Genomic DNA, 18,547 nt, shown 5'->3' with positions numbered 1-18,547 from the left:
AGGAATAACAAAAACTCAAACAATTTCAGCTACATTAAATGTGGATTTCTTGCAAGTATGTGTTTGGCTACATTTTTAAAAACTGGGAGGCAATCATGAGGCTAGTTATTTTCTTAACACACTCATAGACTGAATTGGCAGCTATCCGCCATCACTAAACACATCTTTAATTTAAGACCAATAAAGCACCTGATACTGTTTTATGTTTTTATATATTCTTGTATTTAATATGTTTTATATGTTTGTGGTTTATATTGACTACTGGTTTTTATGTAATGTTTTATGAAAATGTAAGCCGCCCTGAGCCTGCTTCAGTGGGGAGGGTGGGATATAAGCCAAATAAATAAATACTTACAAAACTGTTCCAGAATTTTACCAAGGGTCTATGAGATACATACAAGAACCAGGGAAGCCACATATTCTTTTGGGCTCTTATTTCAATATTATGCAATAATCAAGTCAAATCAGTTGAGAATTGGTCAGACCAATGTATAGAATAACATACTGAAAGACTGTTCAACAAAGAAGGGTGGGCCTCACTTGGTGATGGAAAATTTCTCTTCTGTAGTATGACTGAAGGTACCAGGGATCTCAAATAGGGGGTGCTAGGAGCAGAAGCCAGACACCTTACTCCCTTCTGACTAAGATAGCTGGTAGGTAGAAGGTACTGCCAGCCTGCTGCTGTGCAGCAACATCTGCAGATGGCCAGCTCAGTGTGACTGTGTGTCCTGAGGAACCAATAAAAGTCCCATCTGGCCTGGGTTCTAAGTCTGGGCAACTTGTTACTCCATGCAAGTGATCTTCTACAGAGTTCCTGGAAGCCTTGCTTGAACCTGTCAGGCTGCCAGCCCCTACAATACCCTGGGAGTTTCTTCTTTGAGTAGAATGCAAAGTTGTTTTGTATTTACTTTCTGACACCAGTAGTTTGCAGCAGTCCAGCCCACAGCTCCCTGAACCACACTGCAATACTGCAAGCTTCTGCTTACCCATCATTCTTGACAGCTGGCAGCTGCTTCTTCAGAATCTCTTTATCTTCAACATTCAGCAACCCAAAGCCTAGTAGCTGGGAAGCACTAAAAGTAGGGAGAAAACCCAGATCTGCTCTGTGGCAGACAAAACAGGCTAGGTGATACCAATTGTCTATCATTCCCAGCTGGGGCTTTTCAGGGTGCACCATTTTCTTTGAAATTCTAATCTGGCCCTGAAGTGGAAGAAAAAAGAAAGCAAAGATCAAGCAGTTATATGTGTTACCATTTCAAGAAAGACTTTAACGCATCAATTCAGAACAACATTATGGATTTTAGAGTCAGAGGCATCAAAAGCATTTTAAATTTGGGAAGATTATTCCAACCTTCTAACCTAAGATAATGATAGGCCATAATATCTATCTTCCTGAAAACAAACACAAATGCAACTCAAATAGAATGCTCTTTTTAAACCTCCAATTAGGCATCTATCTTAAAACTGAATCAATTCATTTGAGAGTTAAAAAAAATAATTGCTTACCTTTTCTATTTTCTCTTCACAGCCTTTGCAGGTACTTCTGTTAGACTTTGCATATTCTGCTGCAAAATCATTTAAACTTTTTTCAGCTTTGCTGCCTCCATCTTGGTCACCACCTTTACCTGGAGAAGAAGAAATAGCTCCAAGTTCTGATTTAAAGCATGACATCCTCTGATGTCTTCTTCTCCCTCAGCCTTCCTTGGACAGCCAGGAGCCAGTTCTACCAGAAGGGTCCTGGGTAGCTGGCTTGCTTGTCTGCAGTTAAAAGGGAGGGGAAGGGTCCTGCTAGGTGTGGTGACTGTCACAATAGTCTGACTGCTCCAGAGTCCTCTGGGCAGGGAGCCAGGCAGAGCAATATTTATTTATTTATTTTATTTATTTATATTTCGATTTATATCCCGCCCTTCCCACCGAAGTGGCTCAGGGCAGCTCACAACATATAAACTTACATAAGTTTAGCTTAAAACAATTACATAGTAACAGTTAAAACAATAAATTAATAAAACATAGAACATAAAAACCAGCGGTCTGTCAAATGCATTCTAGCTCCATCCAGAAATTCTCAGTGTCAGTTAGTTGTTGTAGGCCAGCCGGAAGAGGATTGTCTTACAGGCTTGAGTACCCAACACACTCGATTAACTGACAAACCCCCTTCCCCATGAGTGCCAGATAACAAAGCGTTTACTGTATTAAAGCTGATGAAGCAAGTGGGGCCTATGTTTGACCATCACTAGTGATTTGCCTACCTGTTGCAGCACCACCAGTCTCTATGGCTTTTTTAATTTTCTCTTGATCATCCCACCGCAGTTCAGAGAAGCCATCTACATCAGTGTGGGACACAAGTCGAGCCCGCTTCCAGAAGCAGGAGTAATGGTGCCAGTGGGGTACTTTGCCATCAAACATGGGGGACTAGAAAGAAAGGGAATGCTCAGAGCACGCATATCACACATAGTTTTATAGCTTTTTTAATGAGAATAAATTATAGCTTTTTAAATGAGAGTTACAACTTGATCTCACCAGTTTACAGCTTTACAGAACGTGTTTTCTTATTATCTTGATGACATTCTCAGAACATAATTCAAGTCCTGTGCTCACAAAGGAAGCATTCATACATGCTAGCATATTACTATGCATTATGGCTCAGTTACTCAGTTCTTGATTATTGAACATGGGGTTTGACTGTACTGAACTACTGTAGCTCATTCACATATTCACTAACCTGGAAATCCCACATATGTCCACCACTTGGTATACACTGCAACAGCTTTATCAGGCAAATGAACATACAAACATATGCACACCTAATTTCAATCTTACCCCAGAATGGAATAGAAGGAAGAGTGAGGGGTCTGATAAAATATCTGCAATCATGTTCTACATAAATTACATTGTCTGAGCAACCAAATTTCTCTTTTATCCTACTCTTCTTTCTAAAAAACTCAGGAAGATGTACATTGATTTCTGCTCCCCCATTTTACCCTGCCAGCACCATTAGGTAAGTGAGAAAGAATGGCTGATCCAGTGAGCTTCAGGGTTAAATGCGTATTTGATCTCCAGTCTTCCTATTCAAGGCTTTACCCACTATGCCACATAGACTCCAGATAGGTGGCTATGCAAGCTGCCTGGTGACTCAAAAGTTCTGCCTGAGGAACTTGATTTGTGATGGCTATTTCTCATAGCCAATCTTTGCTTTGCATTGGGGACATCAAATAAGAACATAAGAGAAGCCACACTGGATCAGGCCAATGGTCCTTCCAAGTCCAACACTCTGTGTCACACAGTGGCCAAAACCCAGGTGCCATTAGGAGTCCACCAGTGGGACTAGAACTCCAGAAGCCCTCCCACTGTTGCCCCCTCCACCAAGCACCAAGGATACAGAGCATCACTGCTTCAGATATAGTAGTGTTCCATCTTTACATTGTGTCTAATAGCCACTTATGGCTCTTGACTCCATATGTTCATCCAATCCTCTCTTGAAACTGTCTATGCTTGTAGCCGTCACCACTTTCTGATCACTCTTTGGGTGAATGATGCCCATGGAAGTATCAACACTGACACATTAAAATAAGGAGATAGCAGAAGTACAAACACTTACAGATTAGGAGGAAAGGGCCTAACTAACGCATTCTTATGAGCCCCGTGGAGCAGAGTGGTAAGCTGCAGTATTGCAGTCCAAGCTCCGCTCACGACCTGAGTTTGATCCCTGTGGAAGCTGGGTTCAGGTAGCTGGCTCAAGGTTAACTCAGCCTTTCATCCTTCCGAGGTTGGTAAAATGAGTACCCAGCTTGCTGGGGGGAAAGTGTAGATGACTGGGGAAGGCAATGGCAAACCATCCCGTAAAAACATAAGAATGTAAGAGAAGCCATATTGGATCAGGCCAGTGGACCATCCAGTCCAAAATTCTCTCACACAATGCCCAAAAAGCACCAGAATGTCCACCAGTGGGGCCAGGGCACTAGAAGCCCTCCCACTGTTGCTTCCCACCCCCACCAAGAATACAGACAGAGCATCACTTGCAGGGAAAGAAAGAAAGAAGAGGGGGGGGGGGGAAGCTTTACTCACGATCAGATGATCCCAGCCAGCAACAATTCTGCTCAGGGGTTGTTTGGTAAAAAAAACAAACAGCTACTGGAATGCCCACTCCCCGCCCCTCCCAGCTGAAAAAAACATCCCCTCCTTCTTTGCTGGCCAGGCCTCCCAGGGAAATCTCCCCAAAAGAACATACTGCAAGGCACATGAAAGCTCATACCTTGAAGAACACTTCATGGGTCTAAAGTGCCAGTGGACACCAACTTTTCTCCCAAACACTGGGAGGGGGAGGGGAAGGAAGGAAAAGCAACCCAGCTCCTCTCTGAACAACACAAAGACTGGGAAACGAAGGAAGCAAAACGGAGCTCAGGCTTTGCAGCCTGTGTCAGTCTTCAAGGCTAGCTTTTCTCTGTACAACAGAGAGATGGGGAAAGTAAGGAAGCAGAGCAGAGGTCATGCTTTCCTGGGGGCGGGGCTAGCTTTGGCTTTTCTTGTTACCCGGTAGTGAGGCTTCCGTGGTCCAGTACCGGCTCACGACCCTGCAAATGGGAAACACTGCTGTAGTCTAATCAGGAGCCATACAGATAGAGTAATGATGCAAAAGATCTCCTGAATAACTATAGTTAACAATACATTATGTATGGTCAGAATTCACTGAGAACAAGTAAAGCCTAAAGCTCCTATTCTAGACCCTCAACATGCTGCAAGAAGGAACATAATCTCATTTAGCTGATAATGACTCCATAGCAGAAGCCAGGCTTCCTTCAGAAAGGGCCTAGAGCACTGTTCATAGTAATGCTGAGTGGAGGCATATTTTGTCCTTATTACAGTGATTTCAAATGCTCTAAATAGCTGAAGAAAGACCAGCAAGCTCTTTGTGGCATAGTTTCCCATGTAACAGATCCTTTGTTCCTCCACAGAGAACAGCAAGAGATGCCTTCTTGAAGCACCCACCCATAGGGCTAAACTACCCCATACCTAGAGTGCAACTAGTCAGCTGTTCTGGGTCTGGGGAATTCTTACTTTAAACAGAGGAATTCCTGCCTTTTCTTACTTTAAATGGTAATTTCTCTTTACTACTGCTATACTTTAATGTAAGGAATTTAACACACTAAGTCAAAATTAGCACGTTCACTAGACTAATGTAGAAGTCAGATCAATAGCAGCATACCAGGGAGATCTGATGAAAGTCAAGCCATCCACAGACAGAATTTCTGACACCCTTCCCCACCCTGAGCAAGCAAACTACACAAAACATCGCACCAACTTTGTTTAAAGCATGTGTATATCAAATCAGCGATTACTCTGAGCCGCAGCCCATATCAAGGTCAGAGCAGTGTTTCTTGATAGGCTTAAGTCCCCAAATATGTAAAAAGAAAATCTTATATTAAAAGCCATGAATGGCTTTGTAGTTAAAAAAAAAATCTACAAAGCCTGCTATGACTAGGATATATGTTTCTTTTATAAAAAACATGGGAACAGGTTTGCAGAAAAATTCATTGTATCACCAGTGTGCAGGCACTGGAAAGAGTGAGCAGAATACTGAGGTTGCCATGGGAATCCAAAATGCCACATAAAAATATGGTGGCCATAGCCACTAGAAGTAGGCAAGAAGGAGCAGTTAGAGCCAACTTCAGTTTGCTTCCCTCACCTGCATGTGCCCTCTCTCCCTCCCTTCATGTGGAATGGCAAGGTGGGCAGGGGAGGAAAGACCAGGCAGAGGGGAAGGAAACAGCAAGCAGTGGGGCATGAGGGAAGGATGCAAAGTCAGAAGTGGAAGTAAAGTAGAGCTGGGTATAAGGCAGGGCTGGTGGGAAACAGGAGTTTCTCTCCTTGAAATACTAATACTACATTACTGCACATACCATATTATACAAGTTTTTTTTCCCCACCAGAAGAATATATTCTTCAGATTTATGTGACCAAATCAGCTTCTCAGAAGGATGGCAATTGACCCAAGACTGGAATTTTAAGTAGGAAAAGGGAGATTTCTTTCACATATGGTAGGAATGTGGGAGAGCGAAAAGATTATGAAACATGGCTAAAGACTCAGTGAGTGAGATTCTAATACTCTGGCCTCTGCTATGGCTTGGATTCAGGGTACTGTTTCCATGGGCACAAAGACTTCTGTCTGCAAAGCGTGATTTCCCCCTGCCTTTTCCTTCTAATGGCACCCTGAGGTGCCCCTGAAATCCTGTTCCTGGTGAAATCCCTTCTCTCTTACAAACAGGATTGGGGGCATCTTGGGTTTCCGCAAGAGAAACAAGGCAGACAAATTGTAGCATATTCAACTATTTCAGGTAAAAATCAAGTTTAAAGATAATTTCATTGACAAAATAGTGCATTCTTTATATTTTGTTAATAAGCTTAGCTTGCTGAAGCAAACCTGGTATGCCAATAAAGGAAAATTAAAGATTCTGTGCTAATACCTGAATCTTCTCAGACATGTTACTGAGGGGAAAAGTATAAACTAACCTTTTGTCCTATTAGAAGAAGATATTATACCCTGCCCTTCATTCTGAATCTCAGAGCAGATTACAATCTTCTTTACCCTCCTCCCCCACAACAAACACCCTGTAAGGTAGGTGGGGCTGAGAGAGCCCTCCCAGAAGATGCCCTTTCAAGGACAGCTCTGAGAGAGCTATGGCTGACCAAGCCCATTCCAGCAGCTGCAAACAGAGCAGTGGGGAATCAAACCCAGTTCTCCCAGATAAGAGTCTGCACACTTAACCACTACACCAATCTGGCTCTCTTCTCAATACACAGATATCTACAGCTTTTTAACCAACACAATAGCAACTATTGACTTGTGTGTGTATTTTAGTATAGATTCTTTTCCAGTAGTAAAGTAGGAAAAACTGGATACCCCATCTACTAAGTGTCTGGGGCGCCAGAGTTAAGGAATCTCTAGACAATCCCCAGAAAGGCCATACTTTCCCACACTAATGCAAAAATATGCAGAGGCTTTCTATTCATCTAGAATATGGGTTCAGCTTTTACAGCAGAAAGACACAGCTTTCAATCAAAGGAAACTCTCGATCATAGGATAAATTGGTATGTCAAAGCCTGAGCTTACTAACCATGATCCCCCCCCACCAGCCAAAGACATTAAGAATAAATGGAAAAAGATAAAGATGTGGAGATACACTTCCAATAGTAATGACTCATGCATCTGTTGAAAGGCCAAGCTGTAGCTAAAAACAGATTCAGTTTGCCCATGCACTGTTGTGTGTAACAAAAGATCTAGGTCAATAAGAAATCAGTCTTAGAAACAAGATGATGCCTAATAAACCAAAGAAAACAAGTGAAATAGCAGTCATAGATCAACAGTAAAACAGCAAACTCCCTCCTGCTTCCCCAAAAAGCACAGTTTTAACCACTAACCTTTCCCATCTTTAACAATGAATATATTCTAAAAGGTCTGAACTTCAGACTGACATATGCAACCGTGAGAAAATGCATGCAAATTAATTCTCTAATGCAGAATTAACTGTTTTGTTAACTGTTGCAAATAAGAGAATTACACAATTTAAAATGTTCAGAGGTCCTTATTAAAAACTAGATGGAGTGGTAATGAGTAAAGTTGAAAAATCGGTGGAAGATTTGTACTGTGGAAGTTTCCAAAATAAAAGTAACCATAATTTATTAATTCTTGGAATACTTACTCAGACCTAAAACATTACTGCAAATTCTTCAAAACTGTTTTTGTTTTAATGTTTTCTCTATTTTGTCCCCTTGCTAGTCAAATACACACATAAATATCTTTATTCCAAGCTCTGGCACATATAAAATACATATATATCAACAGAGAGTACAACCCTAAGCACACATAACCAGGCACTGGGGAGGGACGGTAGCTCAGTGGTAGAGCATCTGCTTGGTAAGCAGAAGGTCCCAGGTTCAATCCCTGGCATCTCCAAAAAAAAGGGTCCAGGCAAATAGGTGTGAAAAACCTCAGCTTGAGACCGTGGAGAGCCGCTGCCAGTCTGAGTAGCCAATACTGACTTTGATGGACCAAGGGTCTGATTCAGTATAAGGCAGCTTCATATGTTCACTGAGTCCTACTGGATTCAGCACAACGTACTTCTGAATATACACACTTAGGATCGCATTACCAATCACTCCCCAGGTGCAGGACCTACAAAGCCTCATTTAGCTACTGAATTCTTTATAAATCAATTCCTCCAACTCTCCTTTTAAAAAATCAGGTGACAGTTCAAATCACACTGAATCTCAGTGAGAAAGACAAACAGGGTACAAATAAATGTAGTATAAATACAGCAAATAAAATAAGTTTTTTTAAATTGATGAGGTGTTCATTTCAGTTTAAACCGATTTTATTATACTGCAATATATTGGAAAAATACTTATAAAATTAATACAAATACATTATGTTTTTCTCTTCCCTCCCCCCCTTTTCATGACCCCCGACAGTGTATTTTAATTACATTGCTAAAAATAAAAGGTAATTTTATCAGTTAAAGAATCTTCATAAAAAAATTCTTAAAACAAGAAAAAAGGAAAGAAAAAACCAAATGTTATAATTATAATCCATCTTCATTATAATCCTTTAGTCCTTATAAAAAAAAAAGTTGAAAAAAATATGTTCACATAGTCTCGCTTTTTGACTGTAGTCTATTTATTATTCCTCTAAAGTTCAACCATTGTCAAATCGCCAGATATTCTTTAACCTTCCATTGTTTTTCAACATATTTTTGACATTTTCCCCACTCATTTTTAAACTTCTCTAGATCATATTCTTTTAAGATTTTTGTAAGCTTGTCCATTTCACTCCAATGCATAACTTTTAAAGTCCAGTCCCACTTTTCTGGTATTTTATTTTGCTTCCACATCTGCGCATATTATGTCTGTGCAGCTGAAAGCATGTACCAAATTATCGTTCTATCTTGTTTCGGAAATTTTTCCATTTGTTTACAGTCTTGTAGCACTGCTTTCTCCTGCATTTTTTTATAGTGGAATCCACTGTATCAATTCTTGAGTCTTGGTCTTTCACCTTTTCTTCTACCTCCTGCACTTTCTTTAACGCTGCTTGGGAGTCTTTCCTGAGATCTTCAATTTCTTTTTTAACCGCTTCTGCACTGGATTCAATGACTTTTTAAAATTCCTTCTTACTTTCTGTTATTGATTCCTTTATTACTTTTGCCAATCTTGCCTCCATAGCTTCTATTGCCTCCTGCCATTTAGCCATTTTTGCTTCTTCAAATGACCTAGCCCTCATACAGCACAGACATCATTGCCTGCCCATTGCTAAAATAGGCTCTGAAGTTGACCTCACCAAATTGATTTCCAATTGCACAATCTTATAGATTAAAGCATGCCCTTTTAGATAAGCCCAAAATCGCCGTTCTCAGAGGCTCCTAAATCGAGATATTAATTTTTTAAAGTTTTATTATCTTCAAAATGGTGTCCACAGCTTTTCTGTCCCTTAAAAAAAAAAAATTCCCTTTTTCTCCCAGAATGCTCCAAAATTAGTTCGAAGTATATAATCCAATAGATTTCACCTTTTAATAATGATATCTGCCGGCTCCACTATTTTTTAAAATCCCGTTTTCTTTTAAACTTTTTTTGAAATTTTGGCCTTCTTTTCATGGCCGCTGGTACTTCTCTATGATTTATGGTCCTAGAGAGGGCTAGGAGGCTTGCAGTTTTCCCTTCTCTTAATGGCTACTTCCTTCCTTTCTTGCCACGAAGTCTCGCTTTCGATGATTGAGAAGTCTCACGTTATTTCTATGACACCATTTCCTCTGACGTCTTCACCAAGTCAGCTTCTGTTTCGGAGAGGGTTGTCTGACCTGACCACAGGTATTCAAAACAAAAGTTGTTTTTCCTCTTTTAACCTTGTTTTCTCGAATTTCATTAGTCCCAAATTTACCCCCTCCTTCATCTTCTTTACTTTAAAATAACGTAGTTGGATCCAGACCTTTGTCTTTATTTCAAATTAGTCTTATTTTAGTCCCGGAGTGATAGATAAAGATCTTTTACCTTTAAAGTCGCTATCCTTTTGAACACCATTCTCTTCAAAAATAGATGTTAATCAATTCCAAAAAAGCTTTGAATCCTGGTGAATTTAAGTCAATTTAATGACCCCAGAAGTACTCTATAGACGTTGGAATGCAATCCTTCTCCGGGGACTCTCAAAGCCAAAAAGGAACCCCACTGGGATTCCTCGTCAGCCCCTCAGAATTTCATAAGCATATCTTGGCCTTCTCCCTGCCTGGGAGAAGTAGGCAGCAGGTGTTAGGATCACCTTCTCTGCCCAGAACAGAGGTTCTGGTCTGCTCCTCTGCTGAGAAGCAGCTCAATCCTCCATGACCCAAACCCGGAAGTCTTAAATTGATGAGGTGTTCATGACAGTTCAAGCACAATTTAAGAACTGGTAAAACATGAAAAACACCATTTGGACAGACTCCCTACTCCCCCAAGATGTCTTTAGTGCCCTGACCTGGGTAGCCCAGGCAAGTCTGATCTCATCAGATCTTGGAAGCTAAGCAGCGCTGACCATGGCAAGTGCTTGGATGGGAGACCTCCAAGGAATATCAGGGCTAGAATGCAGAGGCAGGCAATTGTAAGCCACATCTCTGAACATCCAGGCTCCACTAGGGGTCACCAGAAGCCAACCATGATTTCTAGGCACATACACCAAATACAAAAAAGAAAAAGCGAGATGATGTCTTTGGCTCCTGCTAAAGATTTGGGTACCTGGCCATACCCATGCTGTAACAGAAGATAGACAAAAGCTCAGCCCAGACCTCATTCAACTGGCAGAACTTTGTCTTGTTAGGGTTCCATTCCCTAAAATGACAGAATTTCAGCGTTAGAAGAGGCCATACAGGCCGTCTAGTTCAACCCTCTGTTCAATGCAGGATCAGCCTAGAGCATCCTTGACAAGTGTTTGTCCAGCCACTGCTTAAAGACTGCCGGAGACAGGGAGCTCATCATCTCCCTAGGTAGCTGATTCCACTGTTATTGTAAAAAAAAAAAAAATTCCTAATACCCAGCCAGTACCTTCCCATCCTTAATTTAAACTCCTTATTGCAAGTCCTCTCCTCTGCTGCCAACAGAAACAGCTCCCTGCCCTCCTCAAAGTAACAGCCCCTCAAATACTTCCAGAGAGCAATCATGTCCCCCCCAACCTCCTCTTCTCCAGATACATCAGTGCACTGCTCCCCTTTTACACTGTCAGCTAGCAAGCACTATACATAATTGGCCTCATTACATTATTCAAATTCAAGTCAACCACTGCAGTCTTCCAAGGATGCTAATTTACAGTGTTAGCAACAAATTAACATTCAAGTCTGTGAAGACTTTTACTGCTGTTCTGAACAGTTACTGTATTTATCCTGCATACTACTGGGCCATATCTAGAAATATCATAGACTGGACCTCTTGCATTTAATTGTCTTGTAATATCAATGTTTGTAGCTGAGTTTTTCCTATAATGCGTATATTTATTTTATGTATTTACGGTAATTCATTTAAATACATAAAATTTCTCCTCAATGGAGACCCAAAGCAGCTTACATCATTCTCCTCTTCTCCATTTTATCCATTTATTTTTATGTATCTGCCAAATTAAACAAAGTTCATTATCCATGCAAAAGAGCTCTAGCACATAATACTATAATAAACTTTATAGTCTTTAAAATGCTAGAAAGATTTTCACAATTTAAGAAGGTCTTGAAACACCAAAACCAACCTATTTCTCATATAACGTGATCCAAGAAGGCAAAACACCAAAACACAAATCTGAGTTCAAACTTGAGCTCACCAATTTATGCATTGCTAACAAGTAACTGTTTCTCAAGTGTCAAAGAAGTTATTATAAGAGTAACTACTGATAAGATTTTAAAAATAATTACTATTATTCATATCAGGACCCATGTTCCCTCTAAGCTGAGTTAGCGTGTGCTAGCTCACAGATTTTTAGCCTCCAGCTCACACATTTTTGTCTTAGCTCAGGAAAAATGGCCTCAGAGCACAATAATTTATGCAGTAGCTCACAACTTTAATGTCAGCAGCTCAAAACATTAATACCAGTAGCTCACAAAGCAACATTTTTGCTTACAAGACTCTGCAGCTTAGAGGGAACATTGATCAGGACTGCTTTGACAACTGAGCACCACCATATTTCTCAAAAGTAGGATCTGAAGGGCCAACACGAGGGCACAAAGGCCAAGACATTCCTTTGATGTTGCCTTCTGGGAGTCCTGGCACTGGGATTAAGACGTTTAGTACCACTGAATGCTGAGGTTCCCTCTATTCACTGTGGCTAGTAGCCACTGATAAACCTGTCCTTCATAGGAAGGCAGAGGAAAGCCTAGAACCTCTTTGAAGACAACTGCCAGGCAGTGGTGCCTACTTGTAAATGAGAGCAAGTGTCATTCCTGCAGGGCTGGGCTGCAAGAGGTCTTCCCTCCTGCCACTGCATCAAATGACATCACAGTACAATTAAAAAGTAGGTCGATTTTCCCCTTGACAACATTCAGATATATTCAAACACAGGTGTTCAAATTATCAGTGACATCATAAGAACATAAGAGAAGCCAGAGTCCAACACTCTGTATCACAGAGTGGCCAATATATGTGCGTGTGTGTGCTAATAGCCACTGATGGACCTCTGCTCCATATTTTTATCCAATCGCCTCTTGAAGCTGGCTATGCTTGTAACTGCCGCCACCTCCTGTGGCAGTGAATTCCACGTTAATCACCCTTTGATTGAAGAAGTACTTTTATCCGTTTTAACCTGACTGCTCAACAATTTAATTGAATGTCCACAAGTTCTTGTATTGTGAGAAAGGAAGAAAAGTACTTCTTTCTCTACTTTCTCCATCCCATGCATAATCTTGTAAACCTCTTTATAACCTTGTAAACCTCTTGTAATGGTTTAATGAATAATCTTGTAAACCTCTTGTAAATCCTAATGCAGGGGTATCAAACATGCAGCTTGGGGGCCGAATCAGGCCCCTGGAGGACTCCTATCAGGTCCCCGAGCAACTGGCTGTCATCTGCTTCCTTCTCCCTGTCTCTTGCTTCCTTCTGCATAACAGCTTGCTTTGCTAAGCTTGCTCAATTGCACAGGAGCTACAGATCAAAACCTTTATTTTCTCCATTGGCTGAGGCTCCTCCCTTGGGGAGGAAAGGGGGAGGAATATCTTGCTTTGCCAGGCTCTCTCAATCGCACAGCAGAGCTACTGAGCCAAACCTCTCTTCCTCCTATTGACTGAGGCTTCCCACCCACCCCAGTCCCTGAGGAAGGAAGGAAAGAGCCAGAGCTTCCTTTGCCCAGTTCCCTGGATCCCATAGGAGAAATACAAAGAAAGTACCTTTAAGTCCAGTGAGTGCTAACATTTTAAGCATGTTTTAAGTTTTCTAAAATATATTTGTGTTTGTCTGTGTTCTTTATAAAATTTATATCTCTGCTACCTAAATAGGTACACACATGGCCTGGCCGCTCAAGGTCTCATTTATGTCAGATCCGGCCCTCATAACAAATGAGTTCAAGAACCGTTTTAAGATTTTTTAAAATCTCTAATTATGTTTGTGTCCTTTATAAAGGTTTATCTCTGCTACCTAATCTTAAATAGGTACATACATAGCCCAGCCCAACAAGGTCTCATTTGTGTCAGATCCAGCCCTCATAACAAATGAGTTTGACACCCCTGTCCTAATGCCTGTTCCAGAGCACTTCAAAGCTATGTAAAAACAAAAGCCAAAATAAAAAACTGAAAGCTTCTATTTAAAACTGAAGTTGTTTCCCAAAGTAAAATATGCAGACTTCTACCAAAGAGATGCCAAGAGTACACAGCAACACCAGTGAATATCCCTAAAGCATGGCTAGTGGTGGATTTTTGTAGCTGTTCCCTCTGTACCCTTACTTTCAACTAGTAGCATCTGCAGTTGCTTTCAGCATGACTTACCTCAACATTCCTGAAAGCTTCTTATAAGAAAAGTGGATTACCTTTTAATAAACACTGAGGTATAAGGGAGAGCATTTCCTTAACCACTGCTTACTCATATACTAGTAATTACTGCAGTTTTCATACCATCACAGAAATATCGAAGATTACTCAAAACGAACCCCTTGAATTATCAACCGTGCTATGTTACAAATGAACTCTGAAGGTACTGGTTTACTCCTATGGAAACCAGCTACGGTGGGGGGTGGGGATGACCAATATGCTCCTCACTATCCAAGAAGCCTCAAATAAAGTTGAGGTCTCATAAATTGTTCGAACTACTTCACCGAGATTACTAAGAACAGGATATTCTATGTATGAGCGTCCAAATTAAGTTTCTAGGTACTGCTTGGAAACATAGTTAAAAAGAGGTAGAGGGGAAATCTGATTTTTAGCTACAATTACTATGTAGGTTTACTCTCAGCTTGAGAGTATGCCCAATTTAATCGTATGGAACTCAGTCATTTGGGATTGTACTGTATTTAACGCACATTGGATTTCATGATTACTACCATCTTTAAGTGATGGGCTAAGTTGCCATTTTTAATGTGAGAGACGGCCAGTGTTTAACGCATATACCACTGCAGCGAACGCCAGCAAAAGCTAACTGGCGAAGGGGTGCGGCCGGTTGGCTGCGCCTCGTAGCCGTTTTCCAAGGGGGGTAGACTTGGACACACAAAGGCGAACCATGCCCCTAGGGAGGCACTTCTTCCTGGTCGCGATCCGTATGCGCCACGTGGCCAGGCGAAATCAGGTGGTGGTGGTGGGGGGGGGGGATAAGTAGGATTGTTGCTGCCGATCCTGGGCGCCAGCAACAAAAGGCAGCAGCAGCAGCAGCCCTGCAGGACCGAAAGGGGATGCTCCGAGCCCAGCCTACAAAAGACGGTGGTCGCTGCAAGCAACGTGGCGCGCTGGGCTGGAACCCCTGGCAGAAAGGTGGAAAGGCAGCCCCCGGCCCCTGCCTGTGGTACCTGCACCATGATGGCCAGGCGCAGCGAATCCTTAGCGATGCTGTCTCCGCATTTCTTGCAAGAAGCCCGGCCACTCTTGGCATACTCGGCCCGGTAGAGCTTCTCAGCAGGCTCCGCCATGACCACGCCACCGCCCCCCACGGAAAGCTTCGCGCTGAGGCTCTGGGGGATGAGGCGGCAGCAGAGCGCAGTATTGGCGCGAAGAACTGGCCGGATCGCTGCAGAGCCAGCCTCCTGGTTTCTCAGCGGAGAGCGTCGAAAGATCGACCCACAGCCAAACAGGGCTCAATCTCATTCGATCAGCGATCGATTAGTTGAGCCCAGTTGGGGAGGAGTTTTTTTTTAGAACGCCCCATGAGCTACTGTATCAAGATCTAGAGAGTTCTGAAACACCATGGAGGACCAGAAGTCATTGCGTCTGGCGCGCGGGGCTGGAGGGAAGAGGGCATGTTTTGACCAGTGGTCATATGTTCAAAATGTGGAATTACGCGAGCGTTTCCTTCTTTTGCCTGTAAAAATGGGTACTGGTTGACTTCTTGACAGCAGCACATGCTTACATCGTTTGGTACCAATTGGAGCGGAGTGGGTGGGATTATTCTCCTAACTTTATTAAATTCTGTTCACTGAATGGGACTTCTTTCTGAAGTCCGAGATCACCCCTGTTAAGAACCTGAGAAGAGCCCTGCTGAGTCAAACAAGTGGTCCAGTTTGGCCAGCTACCTGTACCACCCCGTGGCCAACTATTAACGGGGGCAGCATAAAAGCTAAGCAATCTACTGGCAGTGAGTTTCACAGATGAATTGCTTGTTGAGGAAAGAAGAATTTCCATTTGTCATTGTCTATCAATGTAGTGTCCATTAACTTTATTGGGTATTGGGAGAAGGAGAAAAAGTTTTCTGTCCACTTGGTTATTGGTTGCCCTCTTCTGTACTTTTCTTTTTGCTCCTGGCACTGGTATTCAAAGGGTTACTGCCTCTGAACATGGAGCTCCGTAGTTACTGTGGCAAATAGGTACTGATGGACACTTTATTAATTTCTCTAATCCTCTTGTAAAACCAACTGAATTAATAGCCATCATAACATACTGTGATAGTGAATTCCACAAGCTAACTTGTTCCGAATCTACTGCCTATATGGTGCCTCTGAGTTCTAGTATTGTGGAACAGGGGAAAAAATATGTTTGCCCACTTTCTCTGCCCTATGCATAATTCCTCTCCCTGTTTTTTTTTTAAATAAATAATTTATTAATAACATAACAACACATCAACACAACATCAACAATGACGATAAAATTCTCCCTGTTTACTTGACAGTCATATTTGCCATGTCATCACTCGAGTAGGGAGAAATCCTTCCAGAACTCTTTACAAGCCACTTTGCTGCTCACTCCTAGTTCAAGATCATTTATGAATAAATTGCACTGGTTCCAGTGCAGATACCAGCAGAACCCCACTGCTTATTCCTCCATTGTGAAAAATGGCTATTCCTGCAGTTTACTTATTGTTGTTTAATCAGTTTCTAGTGTATGAGAGGAGCCATCCTCTTATCTCATGGCTGCTAAGTACTCAGGAAGCTTTAGTGAGGGATTTTATTAAAAGTTTTATGGAAGTCCAAATAGGTAATAATTGCCAGATCATCCATGTCCTTGTGTCTGTTAATCCTCTCAATTCAAAAAGGGTACTGAAGCAGGACTTTACAGAAGCCATAGTTATTCTCAGTAAGACTTACTCTGTATGAGCTTTAAGAATTCTGTATTGAACAAGTTCTGCCAACTTATTCAGAACAACTGCTGGACTGCCTGGATCTCCTTTGGATCCTGTTATAAAAATTAGATCTCTTTATAAAAAATGACAAACAACCCTCTGGAAGGGAGGAGAAGGCCAATTGTATCGACAAGTTACATAGGTTTGTTAGAAGCTCATCCATTTCACATTTGACTTCCTTAAGGGTATATGCCATTTGAATCTACCAGGTTGTTAGTTTTTAATTTTATCCCAATCCCTAGATTTAACTTTCCTGAAAACAGTGGCACCAGCATTAATGTCTCCAGCCCTGCATCTTCTGCGTGGAAATAGTAAATTAAATAATTCTATTTCTCTGTAATTCTGTTGTTTTTCTTTAGCAATCCTGTCACTCTTTTGTTATACAAGGGGCTTACCACCTCCATGGCCTGTCCCCTGCCTCTTATATGTATTAAAACATATCATGTGTTAATGTACCTCATATTTGGGCAAGCCTTCCATTGTTTAAAGGAATCCTTATCTTTCTGTCTTGGCATTGGTCATTAACTTCACTGGCATTTTCTTAGATTACTCCTAATCTTCAGTAAGCATTCTATCTTGCTTTAGTTATTACAAATTTAAATTATCTCTAAGAGCTTGAAGGAATTCATTCATTCTTTTCAACTTCCATTTAGACTATCTTTTCATATTGAGAAATTATCTTTTTTACACCCACTTGAGCTCCTTGAGGGGAAGGCAGGATAAAGATGTGCTAGATACTAAAATGATTGGTATTCTGGGGCAGCTTTCAGTTAGCATAAATGCTGGTCATCGTTCCCAGGTAAGGTGATGGTAATTGAAGCCACACATTATTACACAATCTTTTTCCTCTGGTTGTCTTCTTTATTTCTTTTTTCATGTGATCAAGCAAGCAGTAGTGTATTGCCAAAGTTAACATCATAAGCAGAGTTACACCCTTCTAAACCCATTGAGTTCAGTTGGACTTAGAAAGATATAATTCCGCACTGGATGGCACTGAAAGTTACCTTTCAGGCCAGGTATTTCTATCCATAACTTTCAAAGGCAGGGGCAGTTAAAGAAGAGCCTCTAATGATGATTTCATCTGGGAAGCTCATATAGGAGAAGGCCAACTTTAAGGTAGCTTTGCTGGAATCTGTTTAGGGCTTTAATGGTCAAAAACAGCGCTATTACTTATCCCCCAAAACCAACGAAACTAGTGAAAATCTAGATTGGTGAAATGTTTACTTTTGGTGAGTCTTTGTTTATAGCCTGGCCACCATGTAAAGGAGCAAGCAATGCTTCCATTGCTTCCTTTGTTCCATGTGTGTGGGTGTGGGTGAGGCAGGAAAACACTAGGGAGGCAGGCTGGATTTATTTATTTACTTATATGCCATCTTTCAATCTAATCAGGACCCACAAAGCAGCAAACGTAAAAACAATTACAATATGTAAACAATTAAAAATACAATTAAGATTATAAAATAGTTCAATTAAAATTAACCAAGTTTTATTGAGAATGTAAGCTTTCGTGTGCTCTCTAAGCACACTTCATCAGAGGGGATCAGGTATTGTGGGTTGAAATACATGCAGTTTGTTGTTTAAGAGTGCAAACTGGCTGCGGTCATATGATTAAACTGTGACTTGGCCATTTGGTCTGGATAACCATAAAAGGTAATAAAGTTCCCTGCCAATTTGTGTTTTTGCAAATTACAAAAGGACATGTATTTCCTAGTTGTAGGCTACCTAATTTACTTATCAGCATCAATCTATACATTATAAACATCATTCTAGTCTGCCATTAGAAAACAAGAATACATAAAATGAA

At 41.3% G+C, this 18,547-nt stretch overlaps 1 protein-coding gene across 1 annotated transcript in view; it reads right to left on the bottom strand.

Annotated features, from left to right (window-relative positions):
- PARP1 (poly(ADP-ribose) polymerase 1) overlaps positions 1–15,384 on the bottom strand; it is a 56,480-nt gene extending 41,096 nt beyond the window's left edge. The window contains exons 1-4 of the mRNA XM_060245533.1: positions 14,981–15,384; positions 2,250–2,412; positions 1,507–1,625; positions 987–1,201 (exon numbers count right to left, since the gene is read on the bottom strand). Coding sequence (XP_060101516.1) covers positions 987–1,201; positions 1,507–1,625; positions 2,250–2,412; positions 14,981–15,100 — 617 coding nt within the window. The 5' untranslated portion in view covers positions 15,101–15,384. The remainder of the gene's footprint in view (positions 1–986; positions 1,202–1,506; positions 1,626–2,249; positions 2,413–14,980) is intronic.
- Between the last annotated feature and the right edge of the window lie 3,163 nt (positions 15,385–18,547).

Source organism: Heteronotia binoei, chromosome 1, assembly GCF_032191835.1.
Source record: "Heteronotia binoei isolate CCM8104 ecotype False Entrance Well chromosome 1, APGP_CSIRO_Hbin_v1, whole genome shotgun sequence".
Taxonomy (NCBI): Eukaryota; Metazoa; Chordata; class Lepidosauria; order Squamata; family Gekkonidae; genus Heteronotia; species Heteronotia binoei.
The sequence above is the reverse complement of the archived record's forward strand: the minus strand, read 5'-3'. Positions and strand labels throughout refer to the sequence as shown.